Source organism: Erpetoichthys calabaricus, chromosome 6, assembly GCF_900747795.2.
Source record: "Erpetoichthys calabaricus chromosome 6, fErpCal1.3, whole genome shotgun sequence".
Lineage (NCBI taxonomy): Eukaryota > Metazoa > Chordata > Cladistia > Polypteriformes > Polypteridae > Erpetoichthys > Erpetoichthys calabaricus.
The window spans coordinates 7,279,347-7,294,621 of NC_041399.2; the positions used below are offsets into that span (position 1 = coordinate 7,279,347).

The 15,275-nt window shown below is 44.4% G+C and overlaps 1 protein-coding gene across 1 annotated transcript in view; it reads left to right on the forward strand.

The window, feature by feature from the left end:
- Window positions 1–15,275, forward strand: part of LOC114653197 (charged multivesicular body protein 4c-like) — a 55,214-nt gene that overhangs the window by 29,848 nt on the left and 10,091 nt on the right. The window contains exon 2 of the mRNA XM_028803379.2: window positions 15,023–15,200. Within this exon, the coding sequence (XP_028659212.1) occupies window positions 15,023–15,200 (178 nt within the window). The remainder of the gene's footprint in view (window positions 1–15,022; window positions 15,201–15,275) is intronic.

Below are 15,275 nucleotides of genomic sequence, written 5' to 3' on the forward strand. Positions count from 1 at the left end.
AAAAGTAACATTGCAATAATGCACGCTACGAACCGATCACTGTAAACAGAAGTGAAAACAAAATCAAGCCCAGCCCTGTGGAGGAAACTTATTTCAGCTGCTTGTATTCGCGATCTCGTTCTTTCGGTCACTACCCATAGCTCATGACCATAGGTGAGGGTAGGAACATAGATCGACTGGTAAATTGAGAGCTTCGCCTTACGGCTCAGCTCCTTTTTCACCACCACAGACCGATGCAGAGCCCGCATTACTGCGGACGGCGCACCTATCCGCCTATCGATCTCACGCTCCATTCTTCCCTCACTCATGAACAAGACCCCGAGATACTTGAACTCCTCCACTTGAGGCAGGATCTCGCTACCAACCCATTCTTTAACTGCCTTCTCTGCCTTATGCGTCCAGCCCCCTCTCTCTCGCACGCCTGTGTGTGTCGCTGTCTCTCTCTGGCTCGCTCGCTCGCTGCACAGGGAGAGACTGGACATGTGCGGAAATCATCAGCGCGCACGGCTGCTTAGTGAATTGTTGGTGGGCGGGGCTCTGTGAGTTGGTGGGCGTGGCTGTGTCTTGCGTCTTGTCTGCCATGCGAGGGTTGGACGTGGGCCGGGGAATAAGGACAGTTTGTAAATTAGCAGCTGCGATAGTTTTACACTCCAGTACATTGTGGTGAATGCTGGTAACAGTCAGGCAGGCGGGCGGGCAGGTGTTCTCGTCCCATGGTCTTAGAGTTGGTGGGCGGGGCTCTGTGAGTTGCGGGCGTGGCTATGTCGTGCGTATCCCATGGTTGTCTTGCGTGCCCTGGTCTGCTACTTAGTGAATTATATATATAGATTTCAGTTAGTCTTTCCAGCTGCTTTAATAGTTTTGTTTAGTTTTAGTTTTTCATTTCGGTTTTGTTAATTATTTTATTTCAGTTTACGAAAATGTTTTTTTAATAATAGTTTCAGTTTTGATTTTAGTTTTCGTTAACTATAATAACCTTGGCGGACACGTCTGTGAAACATCATCCTCCGGTCTCACCACAGATGTTGTGTTTGGTTTCAAGTCTGGGCCTCTCTGAGACACTGCAGAGACTTTGTCCAGAATGCTTTGTGTCATTGTCATGCTGAAAGGTAAACCATCTCCCCAGTCTGAAGTGGTGTGCTCCCTGCAGCAGGACTTCTCTATATTTGAACGAATTTGTCCTTCCCTAACTTATGAGCAGTCATCCTGTCCCCGCTTCTAATCAGCCCCCCTATAGCGTGATGGCATTAAGCAAGTATTGAGCAGTGCTTGGTCTTCACCAGACGCAGTGCTTAGAGTTCAGATTATCACTTGTCAGTTGAAAAAAATCACTAAGTGCAGCTCGGGGGCTCTCGTGCAGTTTGTCTTTTACATGAGAGGGGCTCCCATTCAGTCATTGTACCATAAAACGGCTGATTGTTGAAGTGCTGTCTGATTTCACTAGAGGCCTTTGTTGTGGCAGAAACACGCTGCTCGAAGAAGACACTTGGGGACTGCGGGATGTGCAGGTCTCGATACAAATGAAATGAGCGGCCAGTAATGGGGCCATCTTACTTTTATTTACTGTGCAGTTCTTGTATCAAGAGTTTACAGTAAACCTCTCCGACTCCCACCTTGATCCTGCCTAATGAGCGTACAGTCGTGGCCAAAAGTGTTGAGAATGACCCAAGTGTTGCTTTTCACAAAGTCTGCTGCTTCAGTGTTTTTAGATGTTTTTGTCAGATGTTTCTATGGTGTACTGAAGTAGAATTACAAGCAGTTCAGAAGTTTCAAAGGCTTTTATTGACAGTGACATAAAGTTTATGCACAGAGTCCATCTCTGCAGTGTTGGCCCTTCTTTCTTTTTCAAGACCTCTGCAGTTCACCTTGGCATGCTGCCCGCCAATCAACTTCTGGGCCCAATCCTGATTGATGGCAGCTGCCCATTCTGGCAGAAACAATGCTAGGAGTTTGTCAGAATTGGTGGGTTTTTGTTTGTCTACCCGCCTCTTGAGGATTTGACCACAAGTTCTCAATTGGGAGTTTCCTGGCCATGGACCCGAAAATGTCGATGATTTTTTTGTTCCCCGAGCCACTTTGTTCTCACTTTTGCCTTATAACCCAGTGCTCCGTCATTTTGGTCACCAAACTGTTCTTGGATGGTTGGGAGAAGTTGCTCTTGCAGGAGGTTTTAATCCCATTCTTTATTCATGGCTGTGTTCTTAGGCCAAATTGTGAGTGAGCCCATTGCCTTGGCTGAGAAGCAACCCCACGTGACATGAATGGTCTCAGGATGCTTTACAGTTGGCATGACACAGGACTGATGGTAGTGCCGCTCACCTTTTCTTCTCTGGATGCCCCAAACAATCAGAAAGGGGATTCATCAGAGACAATGACTTGACCCCAGCAGTCTTCATCAGTCCAAATCCCTGAATATCAGTCTGTCCCTTACGTCTTTCTTGGCTTTTTTGCTGCCTTTCTTGACACCCACCAGGCCGTCCTCCAAAAGTCTTCACCTCCCTCACACCTGCCTGCTGCCATTCATTCCTCATCAAGCTCTGGTTGGTGGTGCCCACAGCTGAATCAACTTTAGGAGATGTGCCTGGTGCTTGCTGGACTTTCATGGGTGCCCTGATGCCATCTTCACCTCTCTATTCTGACCCAATCAGCATGACAGAGTGACCTCCAGCCTTGTCCTCGTCTCACCTGTGCTAACGAGAGGATCACTGAAATGATGACATCAGGTTATTTTGTGTCAGGGCAACGTACAGAGAAAGATGAAAACTGTGAATGCTCAAGTCAAGTGTATTCACTGCATGGTATCGGGCAGTGCGCCGTCACTGGTATTATAATAAACGGTACAGCAGTGTAAACCCTCCCTTGACCCTACACTGAACATTAATGAGATATGACGCACACAAAACGCATAACAAACATAAAGTCCAGGAAATTGTCAAGAGAATGATAAATGGAAATTACCTCGGACCGGTTAGAAACTGTCTAGCGGTAACTGCAATACGGAAGCACTTGATTCTTCGCTTCTCTCCCAAAATAAAAAAAAAGAAACGGTCTCACCATACGGTCCTCTGTGTGTCCTGTTACTACTGAACCCCTTGGTTTTGTGAGAATGGCGAGATTGTTACAGGTCTGGCATTGAGAGCAGTAAACTGTAGATAGGTATGTGACGACCCGGATCGGCGTTTCTCTCTCTCGTGATGCGTTCGATGTCGTGTTCTGTGTGTTTTTTTTTTTTCCCTGCTCTCGTTTAAATAAAATAAATAATCCGGATGGACTTGATGGGTGGGGGTGGCACATTGCCACAGTGGTAGCGCTGCTGCCTCGCAGTATGGAGACCTAGGTTCTCTTCCCGGGTCCTCCCTGCGTGGTATTTGCATGTTCTTCCTGTGTCTGCGTGGGTTTCCTCCCACAGTCCAAAGACATGTAGGTTAGGTGCATTGACGATCCTAAATTGTCCCTAGTGTGTGTGCCCTGCAATGGGCTGATGCTCTGCCCGGGGATTTGTTCTAGCCTTACGCCCTGTGCTGGCTGGGATTGGCTCCAGCAGACCCCCCGTGACCTTGTCTTAGGATATAGTGGGTTAGATAGTGGATGGATGGATGGATTTGACGGGTGGACAGGAAAATTACCTTAAGGGGTCACGGTCCTGCAGCGTTCTCCTTCCCCCCCTTTGTTTTCAGGGCGGAGTGGTGGCTCTGAGGCTAAGGATCTGTGCTGGTATCCAGAGGTTTCCGGTTCGAATCCCCGTCACTGCCAAAAGAGATCCTACTGTGCTGGGCCCTTGAGCAATACCATTAACCTGTAATTGCTCCAGGAGCGCTATACAATGGTTGACCCTGCGTGCTCTGACCCCAAGGGGTATGCGAAAACGAACAAATTCCTAATACAAGAAATTGTATAAGGAGAAATAAAGAACAACAAATAAAACAAACAAACAAACATTTACACAGATGCACCATAGACTACATAAACGGGACAGCGCTATGAGAGACCCGACTCGGCACCAAACACATTAAGACGTACCCATTCATGTAGCACCGCTACAAACTGTTCTTGGACGGTTGGCAGAAGTTGCTTTCGCAGGATGTTTTGGTCCCATTCTTTATTCCTTGGCTGTGTTCTTAGGCCAAATTGTGAGAGAGAAGCATCCCCATGTGACATGTATGGTCTCAGGATGCTTTACAGTTGGCGTGACGCAGGGCTGATGGTAGCGCCGCTCACCTTTTCTTCTCTGGATGCCCCAAGAGGTTCATCAGAGACAATGACTTGACCTCAGCAGTCCAATCCCAAAATATCAGTCTGTCCATGATGTCTTTCTTGGCTTCTTTGCTGCCCTTCTTGACACCCACTACGCCATCCTCCAGAAGTCTTCACCTCCCTCACACCTGCCTGTTGCCATTCATCCCTGAGTGAGCTCTGCCCTGGTGGTGCCCACAGCTGACTCCATTTTAGGACACAGTGCTGGCGCTTGCTGGACTTTCTTGGGCGCCCTGACGCCTTCTTCACCTCTCTATTATGACTCAAATCAGCGTGACAGAGTGACCTCCAGCCTTGTCCTCGTGTCACCCGAGTGAACGAGAGGATCACTGAAGTGACGTCAGCAGGTCCTTTTGTGGCAGGGTTGACATGCGGTGGTTTTTTGGGATGAAGTTCATTGGGACTTTGCAATTCATCTGATCCCTCGTCAGAACATTCTGGAGTCGATGCAAGCTGCCATCATCAAAAAACTGAGGCAGCAAACTTTGTGAAAATTCATGTTTGTGGCATTCGCAAAACTTTTGGCCACGACTGTAGCACTCTGTCTTATCTATCATGACCACTTGACAGGCCCTCTTCCCACCTTGAGCCCATCCAGTTCCTGCCACCATTATCTCTAGCCCTCAGGTCACGTTCACCACCTGGAATAAAAGAGTGTCAGGTGGTCTGCCTGTCAGCCCCTCTCTGCTTAGCTGACCTTGACTCATGATATATTGTTGGTTTCCAGCTTGCTAAGAAAAATAAAAAATAAATAAACGGGCACAAGCCCTTTTTTGTGATTTAACCCTTGCTATACTAATGTGTATGTTCATGTGATGCTTATTTTCATATCTGCTCATGATCCTCTTTGAATACATGCAAATCGTCAACTTTAAGAATATACTTTTCTATAACTTCTGCAGCTCTGTTAAAGTGACCATTGCGTTCTGACTAAGGTCCTTCTTGCCCGATTACTTGGTTTGGCTGGTTGGCAGAGTCCTGGTGGTTCCCAGTGTCTTCCATTTTGCAATTATTGAGGCCATTGTGCTCCTACGTTTTTATCCCCTCGTCCTGACCTGTGCCTCGCCTCAGTTTGATTGCTGAGGTCTACAGAAAGTTCCTTGAATTGAATGGCTTGGTTTTTGTCGTCTTGCTATATAGTTGCGGGACATGGACGCTATCCAGTGACCTGAGATGAAGACTGGACTCCTTCATGTGTGTCTCTTCGGAGAATCCTTAGGTACTGCTGGTTTGACTTTGTGTTGCTCATGGAGTCCCGAATGAGGCCCATGACCTGCATTGTGAGGGAGTTCCGGCACTGCGGCCATGTGGCGCAATTAACAATGACCTGGTAGGCTGGACCAGGCTAAGAGGACTCCCACATAACATCTGGCTATGGCAGATAGAGGGGACATTTCTCGACGGTGGGACTGGACCGCGTGTCTGCCCCTTGCCAACCAGGATCCTGTGCTGTTTCGTCGTGTGGTGGGAGCAGCAATGCACTGTACCAGTTCAGGGTCCTCCAACCTGACCTGACCTGTTTTTGTCCTGAATTGTGGGACCTCCTATACACAGGTACACGTGGGCCTTTCTAAACGACACACAATTCATTCAGTTGGCCACCGGTGGACTGCAGTCACGTTCTCGACACACCTCAAGGAGAATTAAAGCTAACGGGAGGCACCTGAACACAATTTATAGGGGCACAGAATACTTTGAGAAATGAGAGATCATCGATCATAGACCCACCAGACAGGAAGGGCACTCCGTCAGTCTCATGTTTGTCTGGTCAGTGTGAAGTCTGTAGATTTGTGAATTGAAAACCGGCCCAGAAACAAGACATGAGTCTGTGTGATGGAGTGACAGACTGGCATCCCACCTTAGGTTAATCTGTCCACAGCTTCAGGCCTGACCATAAATCGGAATAAGGGGTTTGAGAATAGAGCACAGCACATCTTCTTCTCCATATTCCCCCCCCCCCGGAGGTGAATTTTAGAGCTGCCTCATTGTTTGTGAATGGGATCTCGACTTTCATTTGCATTGAGAAGTCCATCCTGTTAATTTAGCGTAGGGTGTGGGAGAAAAACCAGCAGAACCCGTCTGTGCAGTGGAGATGTAGTGACGTTAAAGTGCTTTGTGGAGTCTGAGAGGAGTTTGGAGACATCAGCAGATGGGCACAGGCTGCTCTTGTTGTTACGCCACAGCCATCTTGATTTCTGTAGCTCGTTTTCACACAGTGGATGTGGCTCCAAGTGCTTTACGAATGACAAAGAAGTGAGAAGTCAAGCAATTTAGGGCGGAGTGGTAGCTCTGAGGCTAAGGATCTATGCTGGTATCCCGAAGGTTGCCGTCACTGCCAAAAGAGATCCTAGTCTGCTGGGGCCCTTGAGCAAGATCCTTAACCTGTAATTGCTACAGGGGCGCTGTACTATGGCTGACCCTGCGCTCTGACCCCAAGGGGTATGCGAAAACGAACAAATTCCTAATACAAGAAATTGTATAAGGCGAAATAAAGAACAAACAAAAAAAAATGACCCCTCTTATTGGCTAACTAAAAAGATTACAATACGCAGGCTTTCGAGGACACTCCTGTCCCTTCTTCAGGCGAGGTGTCAAAGAAGAAACATCATTAAAACATGACATACTAGAAATGATAGATGAGAATAAATTAGAACGTGTTTAACTAACAAAGATATGTAAGTAGGAGAAAAAGTGCATTGGTGGGGTCAGAAAGCCAAGGAGGACAGAAGAAATGAGAACCCAAATGTGCAGGGGGGTCCAAGCAAGGCACCTGGGTGTACAGCAGTCCACCAATGAACAGGATCTTCTGGCACGGCTCTTCCTCTTCATCTTCATCTTCCCAGGGTTAGCTCCGTCTCCTCTGTCTCAGGCAGCCCCCCCTCTATGTTGTGATTCATTTTATTATGTATTTTAAGATGTAAGATGGAGCCACACAGACATTTGTCCCCCCTCTCCTATAAGTTTATTTCTCTGGCTGTACCATAAAATTCAGAAAGGGCCTCAGCATTTGGATACCCTGTAATACAAAATGTGAACTTTTAAATATTAAACTATAAAGAAAATGTAACACTATATGGGAGGGGAAAATAAAACTGAAAGAAAAGAAACCCTCACCTCTCAGAACTGAAGGCGCGCCCGGTCTCACCTGCTTTTCCTTTCTTTTGGAAAGTTAAATTACATGGCAGGGGTGTCGGTGTTAATTACCTCTCAGTTCTGCAATGGCACTAAAATAAAAAAATAGAATGAAACTTATTAGTCTTACTTTATTAGTCCTTACAATCTAATTAAAATAAGAAAAATAAAATACAGAGGGGGAAATAAGTATTTGATCACCTGCTGAATTTGTAAGTTTGCTTACTCACAAAGAAATGAACTGTCTGATTTTTATGGTAGTTTCATTTTAATGGAGTGAGACAGAATATGAACCAAAAATACAGAAAATACACATTACATAAAAAGTATAAATTGATTTGCATGTCATTGAGTAAAATATACATATACAGTGCATCTGGAAAGTATTCACAGCGCATCACTTTTTCCACATTTTGTTATGTTACAGCCTTATTCCAAAATGGATTAAATTCATTTTTTTCCTCAGAATTCTACACACAACACCCCATAATGACAACGTGAAAAAAGTTTACTTGAGGTTTTTTGCAAATTTATTAAAAATAAAAAAATTGAGAAAGCACATGTACATAAGTATTCACAGTGTTTGCCGTGAAGCTCCAAATTGAGCTCAGGTGCATCCTGCTTCCCCTGATCATCCTTGAGATGTTTCTGCAGCTTCATTGGAGTCCACCTGTGGTAAATTCAGTTGACTGGACATGATTTGGAAAGGCACACACCTGTCTATAGAAGGTCCCACAGTTGACAGTTCATGTCAGAGCACAAACCAAGCATGAAGTCAAAGGAATTGTCTGTAGACCTCCGAGACAGGATTGTCTCGAGGCACAAATCTGGGGAAGGTTACAGAAAAATGTCTGCTGCTTTGAAGGTTCCAATGAGCACAGTGGCCTCCATCATCTGTAAGTGGAAGAAGTTCGAAACCACCAGGACTCTTCCTAGAGCTGGCCGGCCATCTAAACTGAGCGATCGGGGGAGAAGGGCCTTAGTCAGGGAGGTGACCAAGAACCCGATGGTCACTCTGTCAGAGCTCCAGAGGTCCTCTGTGGAGAGAGGAGAACCTTCCAGAAGGACAACCATCTCTGCAGCAATCCACCAATCAGACCTGTATGGTAGAGTGGCCAGACGGAAGCCACTCCTTAGTAAAAGGCACATGGCAGCCCACCTGGAGTTTGCCAAAAGGCACCTGAAGAACTCTCAGACCATGAGAAAGAAAATTCTCTGGTCTGATGAGACTAAGATTGAACTCTTTGGTGTGAATGCCAGGCGTCATGTTTGGAGGAAACCTGGCACCATCCCTACAGTGAAGCATGGTGGTGGTAGCATCATGCTGTGGGGATGTTTTTCAGCGGCAGGGACTGGGAGACTAGTCAGGATAAAGGGAAAGATGACTGCAGCAATGTACAGAGACATCCTGGATGAAAACCTGCTCCAGAGTGCTCTTGACCTCAGACTGGGGCGACGGTTCATCTTTCAGCAGGACAACGACCCTAAGCACACAGCCAAGATATCAAAGGAGTGGCTTCAGGACAACTCTGTGAATGTCCTTGAGTGGCCCAGACTTGAATCCAACTGAACATCTCTGGAGAGATCTTAAAATGGCTGTGCACCGACGCTTCCCATCCAACCTGATGGAGCTTGAGAGGTGCTGCAAAGAGGAATGGGCGAAACTGGCCAAGGATAGGTGTGCCAAGCTTGTGCCATCATATTCAACAAGACTTGAGGCTGGAATTGCTGCCAAAGGGGCATCGACAAAGTATTGAGCAAAGGCTGTGAACACTTATGGACATGGGATTTCTCAGTTTTTTTATTTTTAATAAATTTGCAAAAATCTCAAGTAAACTTTTTTCACGTTGTCGTTATGGGGTGTTGTGTGTAGAATTCTGAGGAAAAAAATGAATTGAATCCATTTTGGAATAAGGCTGTAACATAACAAAATGTGGAAAAAGTGATGTACTGTGAATACTTTCCGGATGCACTGTATCTTGGTATCATCTGCAAACTTAGCCGTCTTGTTACTTATATTGCTATCCAAATCCTTTATAAATATTAAAATCCAGTAACGGCGCACTGCACAATAACGTGCAGTGAATCCACTTGACTTGAGCATTCCTAGTTTTCCTCCTCTTTCTCTGTACGTTTACCATTCATTTGTTCAGAGGTTGATGCGCCTGCTGCTTCCTGAGCAGTTCTTCTTTTCTCCACCCTAGCGGCCCGCTGCTTCTCATCTTTTCACGTTAAAACTGATTAAGTCAGTGTTTGTGTTGCAATTACTTACATTTTCTTTAATTCTTCACTTAAGCTGGCACTTAAGTCTTCAATCTGTGTCAAGAATGATTTAAGACATGACGAGGTTGGAGAAGTGACGGCGAAGGTGGTAGGGATGTGAACGGCGCCTGTACGCATGCACCACCCTGCTGGCCGCTGCCGACAGTTGATTCTACAATAAAATAAAATGAAGAATAACCTTGGAGGTCAATCATCACCACAAAAGCAGATAGTAGACGTCGCGTAGTATATGTGTACCAAATTTCAGGTCAAACGGTTTGCGAGCTACAGATGATTTAAAATCCTGGACAGACAAACAGACAGCCAGGGTAGCGTATTATAGAAGAGGATAGCAGCAGCTCCAGCACTGCCCCCTGCTGGTCACCTCTCTTAACCTCACCCGATTCTGCTAAGGTTCCTGTTGCCCACACCCTGAACTCCCACTTCTTTCAGTTTGATGTCCACCCTGTCACGTAGCACCTTATCAAATTCTGAAAGTCCAGATTAATAATATCATCTGCTCCATTTTGTTCATATCCTTTTCTTCCTTCCTCATAGAACTCCAGCGTGTTAGTAAAACACGACCTCCCTCTTCTGACGCCATGCTGACTGTTCGGTTAAACTCCTGCTCTTTCCATGTGTTGCTCAGTCTTCTCCTTCACAATTCCTTCCATTAATCTCCTTGTGCTGCACGTTAAGCTTACTGGCCGATAGTTACTTGTATCTGCCTGGTTACCCTTTTTATATAACTGAATAATATTTGCCATTTTCCTTTGTTGTTAATGTGTGTATATGAAATAAAGATGAATTGATAATATGATGTATGTTCTCATATTCTTTTAATAGTTTGAAATAAGAGTGGATCACCTTCCGTGTGGTGTTTCTATGTTCTCCCCATGTCCGTTCTCTGTACTTCAACTTCCACACATGCCAAAGCCCGTAAGTCTTTGGTTAATTGGCCCAGTATGTGCTTTGTAACTAACTGGGGTGGGGTCCCCATCCAGGGGTTTGTTTGCTGGTTGATGCCAATTTTCAATGCTGGGGTAGACCTCAGCTCCCTTTGACTTTAAGATGGGAGCAGCAAATTTTGAGGACTTAATTAACAGCGTTCAAGAAAAAGTTCCAACAAACTGCAGCATTTCTTTCCATAGTTCTTTATTTCATGTCCTGTAACTCCCTTCTTGGGTCAGCTTAGTCATAAACAAACAGGCTTGATGGACTGAATGGTCTCCTCTCGTTGGTCAGAGTTCTTATGTTCTCGGAGACCACCATCACAGGCTACTTTGTAAGGCGCTCTCCCAGAATGCAAAGCAGCAGCCCAAGATGACGGTATAAAATATTACAAGCTCATTTATCAACTTGCTGCTCTAAATTGAGCGCTTTGAGTAGTGAGAAAAGCGCTATATAAATGTAAAGAATTATTATTCTTATTGTTATTATTAAATTGTTTTAATGTCAGTGTGTTGTTTCTCTAAGGATGGTGCCTCCCTTCACCTGGGTAGAATATGGGCTCCCCTGTGACCCCGAATGGGGAAAACGTTCGAATCTGACGTTAAAAAAGTTCATGACAGATTTGCCTTGTGGTGTTTTATATTTTCTTTTTGTTTAATATTTCTCCTTTTCTTTTTTTCCCATACTTTTTTTTCCCTTTCATAGTTCCTGAACAGACAAGCATATGTCGGCCCTTCTCGAGGTTTTACTGTCTGCTGTGCAAACCGAGACCACTTCTGTCTTTCTTCTCTTCATCTCTGATGTGGCGTGCTGTAAGTTTTTTCCTGCTTTTCCCTTTTTCTGAATCTCCTCTTTATATCTGAGAATATTTCATATTTTTAAAGTACAGAGTTCAAAATTGCTGGTAGTCCACTAGTCCAAGGCTAGAAGATGTCCTGTCAGGCCAGTCATTTTTGACTGTTCTTAATGGGGTAGTGAAATGCTAAAATCTTTCAACAAATAACACCGGACAACAAATACTTTCACTTCCTGAGCACTTCGGTTTTATCTTATGCATTAGGATTAGATGAATTAGGTAACATTTATTAATCCGAAGGGGAACTTCAGATGCATAGAAGCAGAAACATAAAAGAACGAGAATACGGACTCACAGGTCACATAATACAATCGATTAACCGATTGATAAATAAATAAAAACTGTGCACATCTTTCAAAATGAACTTAAAGATTACGCCACATGCTTTGAATTGCCTAATAGCAGTGGGCAGAAGAAGACCCCCAGAGGTGCTTCTTAGCACACCATGGTGGAATGAGCCTGTGGCTAGAAGTGTGCTGAGAGAGAGTCTCCTGGAGGGGACTTTTCATGATGGCATCCATTATGACCACCATTCTGTTTTCCACATCGGCTTCCATTGTGTCCAGGAATCGCCCTACGATGGAGACTTTCCTGATAAGTTTGTTCATTGTGCTGCTTTATGAGCTCCATTTGATTCCCCAGGAGACCACAGCATAGAACACCACACTGGCTTACTGCACACATCAGGAGATCTGAGCCTCTTCTTGATGTCCAGTCTGCTTTGGCCTTTCTTGTGTTGTTAGACCAGTCCAGTTTTCTGGCACCTGTAGCTCTGCACCACTTCCATGTCCTCCCCCTAACTGGTCTCAGAGGCTCCTTGGCATGTCAGAAGTCCATCACCAGCTCTTTGGTCTTGCTGATGTTGACTTGAAGGCGGTACTACCTGCACTACTTGAATCGTCTCCATTATTAAAGCATCCTGTAGATGACGAGCTCTGGTGTTGTGCTGGAAGTGTGCTGTGTGGAGGGTGAACAGGAAGGGAGACAGGACAGTGCGCTGAGGTGCTCCAGTGTTACACACCACCATTTATGACACACAGTCCCTCAGTTTCATAAACTGCTGTCTGTTGGTCAGGTACTCCATGGTCCAGGAGACTGTGGGAGCATCAAGATGCAAAGCCTTGAGCTTTTTCAGCAGTTGATGAAGCAGAATGGTGTTAAGGGCTGTCTTTCAGCGACAGTCACGTGGATGAATAAATAAAACTTCTCTGTCAGAACGCGCCTGGCGGTGGACGGCTCAGCGCTGTAGTCCAGACAGGAGGGGTGGGAGAGGGCGATGTGGGGAGCACACAAATAATAACAATTCGTAAAGACGATATAAAAATGGCGTCCACAAACGAAGTGATTAGTTCCTGTATTATAATGTGTTCTCTGGTCACAGGTAATTTCCATGTCTTGTGGTCATACGTAATTTCCGTTTCATACGTAATTTCCATATCACGTGGTCATACGTAATTTCCATATCACGTGGTCATACGTAATTTCCGTTTCAAACACGAAAAGAATTTATATCTATATATACCTTGACCTTGGTGTTCAGCTTCTGACTCTTTAGAAGTTGCCCTCTGCTTTTTGTCTGCCATTCTGTCTGTCCTTCTTCTGCACATTCTGATGTCAATTTTCCTCCTGGGAGGTTGGCTACAGTCCCATGGACCTTAAAGTTCTTTATAATATTTGACACTGTTGTCACAGGACCATCAAGCTGCTTGGAGATGGTGGTCTTCTTCGCCTTTAACATGCTTGTCTATCATCTTCTTTCTAATCTCCTCAGACAACTCTCTCCTTTGTTTTCCCTGGTCCATGTTCATTGTGAGACACACAATGACACTAAATGGCAGAGTGATGACTTTTCTCCATTTAAATCAACTGCATGACTGATTTCACAGTTGGAGACGAGAATGTTACGAATTCAAGAAAACAATGAGTTTGAAAAATCACTCAAATCCAATTATTTAGGATCTTTTCTAGGAGTCCCAAAAAAAGTGACCCCAGCTGTTTCAGAAGATCTTTATATATATATATATATATATATATATATATATATATATATATAATATATTATATATATATATATATATATGGAAGCGAAGGTCTGTGATACGGTTTGCATATTTGTAGTTGGAGATCCACAAAGGGAGAGAATGACCAACACCCTCCTAACCTCATCTCATTACCCTCACACCCCCCATCCGCACACACTCACCTACCAAACCCCCCAACCCAACTCGCCTTATTTGGTTATATATTGCCTTTGATTCTTGTATGTCTAAGCATTATCCTCTGATGACAGCACCTGAGGAGCGGAAAGCTCACGGAATAAAAACTACTTTATGATACATGATTCATTCTCCCCTTTTGTGGATCTACAGCTACAAATATAAATAAATATATATATATATATATATTATATACTCTCTGTATATAAAATCCTAAGCATAAAAGTGCAACGATTTTATGTCACTTTTTTGTCACGCTTTAAATCGGACTTATTTTAAAACCTACATATATACATATGTTTGGTATCATTCTTTTCAGAATTTATCAAACTTTAATGTGATGTTGTTAGAGTTTCAGATTCTTATTCCATTTTTAAAATATAAACTAAAAAATATCAAGAACTTGCGTCCCGTGAGACGAGACTTTGTGCCAAGAGATTTAACCACAGCTGGGGCAGGAAATAAAAGACAAAGAGTAGGACAGCTGCTGTACAGGCTTTTAAACGTTGTAAGTGCCGCATGAGACTGCAGCTGATTGAGCAAAGAGGAGGAAAAAAAAACCAAATGTATTAGTTTCTCATTTTTAAGAGGGGGTTCCGGTGGCACGACCGTGTCTCCTTGGGGCGGCGCGTTCAACCCCCCTCTTCACAATGCTAGAGGCAGATATGCGAAGTGGCTGGTGCGTAGTGCAGAAAAGGGGGGTTGATGAGCGAAGCAATATATATATATATAAATACACACACATATACATATATATATATATATTTATATAAATATAAAATCCAATGTTTGTCTGTCTGTAGGTCTGTCCACTTTTCACAAGAGAACTACTTAACGGATTTTGATCGGGTTTTTTTTTTTTTTTTCAGTAATTTGCTTGAACACTCCGGTTGATTTTCCGACTTTTCTCATCACTCTAAGAATCGGAGTTCAGTTGCAGGAGCGATATATTCACGTTAATCTGAGACAGGCTACAGTCTGAGGGGAGGGGGAAGCATGACGTCAGGAGTGGGGTGCCGGGCAGGGCCCTCCTCGCTGTCCTGTTTCACTACTATGTGGGTGGAGCCCCAGGGGATGGCTATTTGTAGAATAAGCAAATCTCGATCTCTTGTCTCACTTGCTTTGCTTTACTCCATGACATGTCAGAGGCAGGCAGGTACACAGGGGACGATGGCTTTTCATTTTATCACTTTTCATTAAGCAGACGGCACTTTTTCAATTAGCTGCAAGGGGACCGACAACTTTTTCCACGTCTGTAAAAACTGAATGTTCCTTTTGTATGGATGAGTGGGTTGTCTTTCGGAATTTATTTCATAAGGATGCTTTACTAAAATTTGAAATGTTTTCTTAGCTGCACTTCAGGCACTCAAGAGGAAGAAGAGATTTGAGCAGCAACTGTCACAAATTGATGGGACCTTATCAACCATTGAGTTCCAGAGGGAAGCTCTTGAGAATGCTAATACAAATACAGAAGTCTTGAAGAACATGAGCTACGCTGCCAAAGCCATCAGCTCTGCCCATGAAAACATGTAAGTAGGCAGCATGGCACTGTGGGTAAGGCTGGTAAGCACTCCTTTGTTTCCCGTTCTTTTGAAAGCCATAAC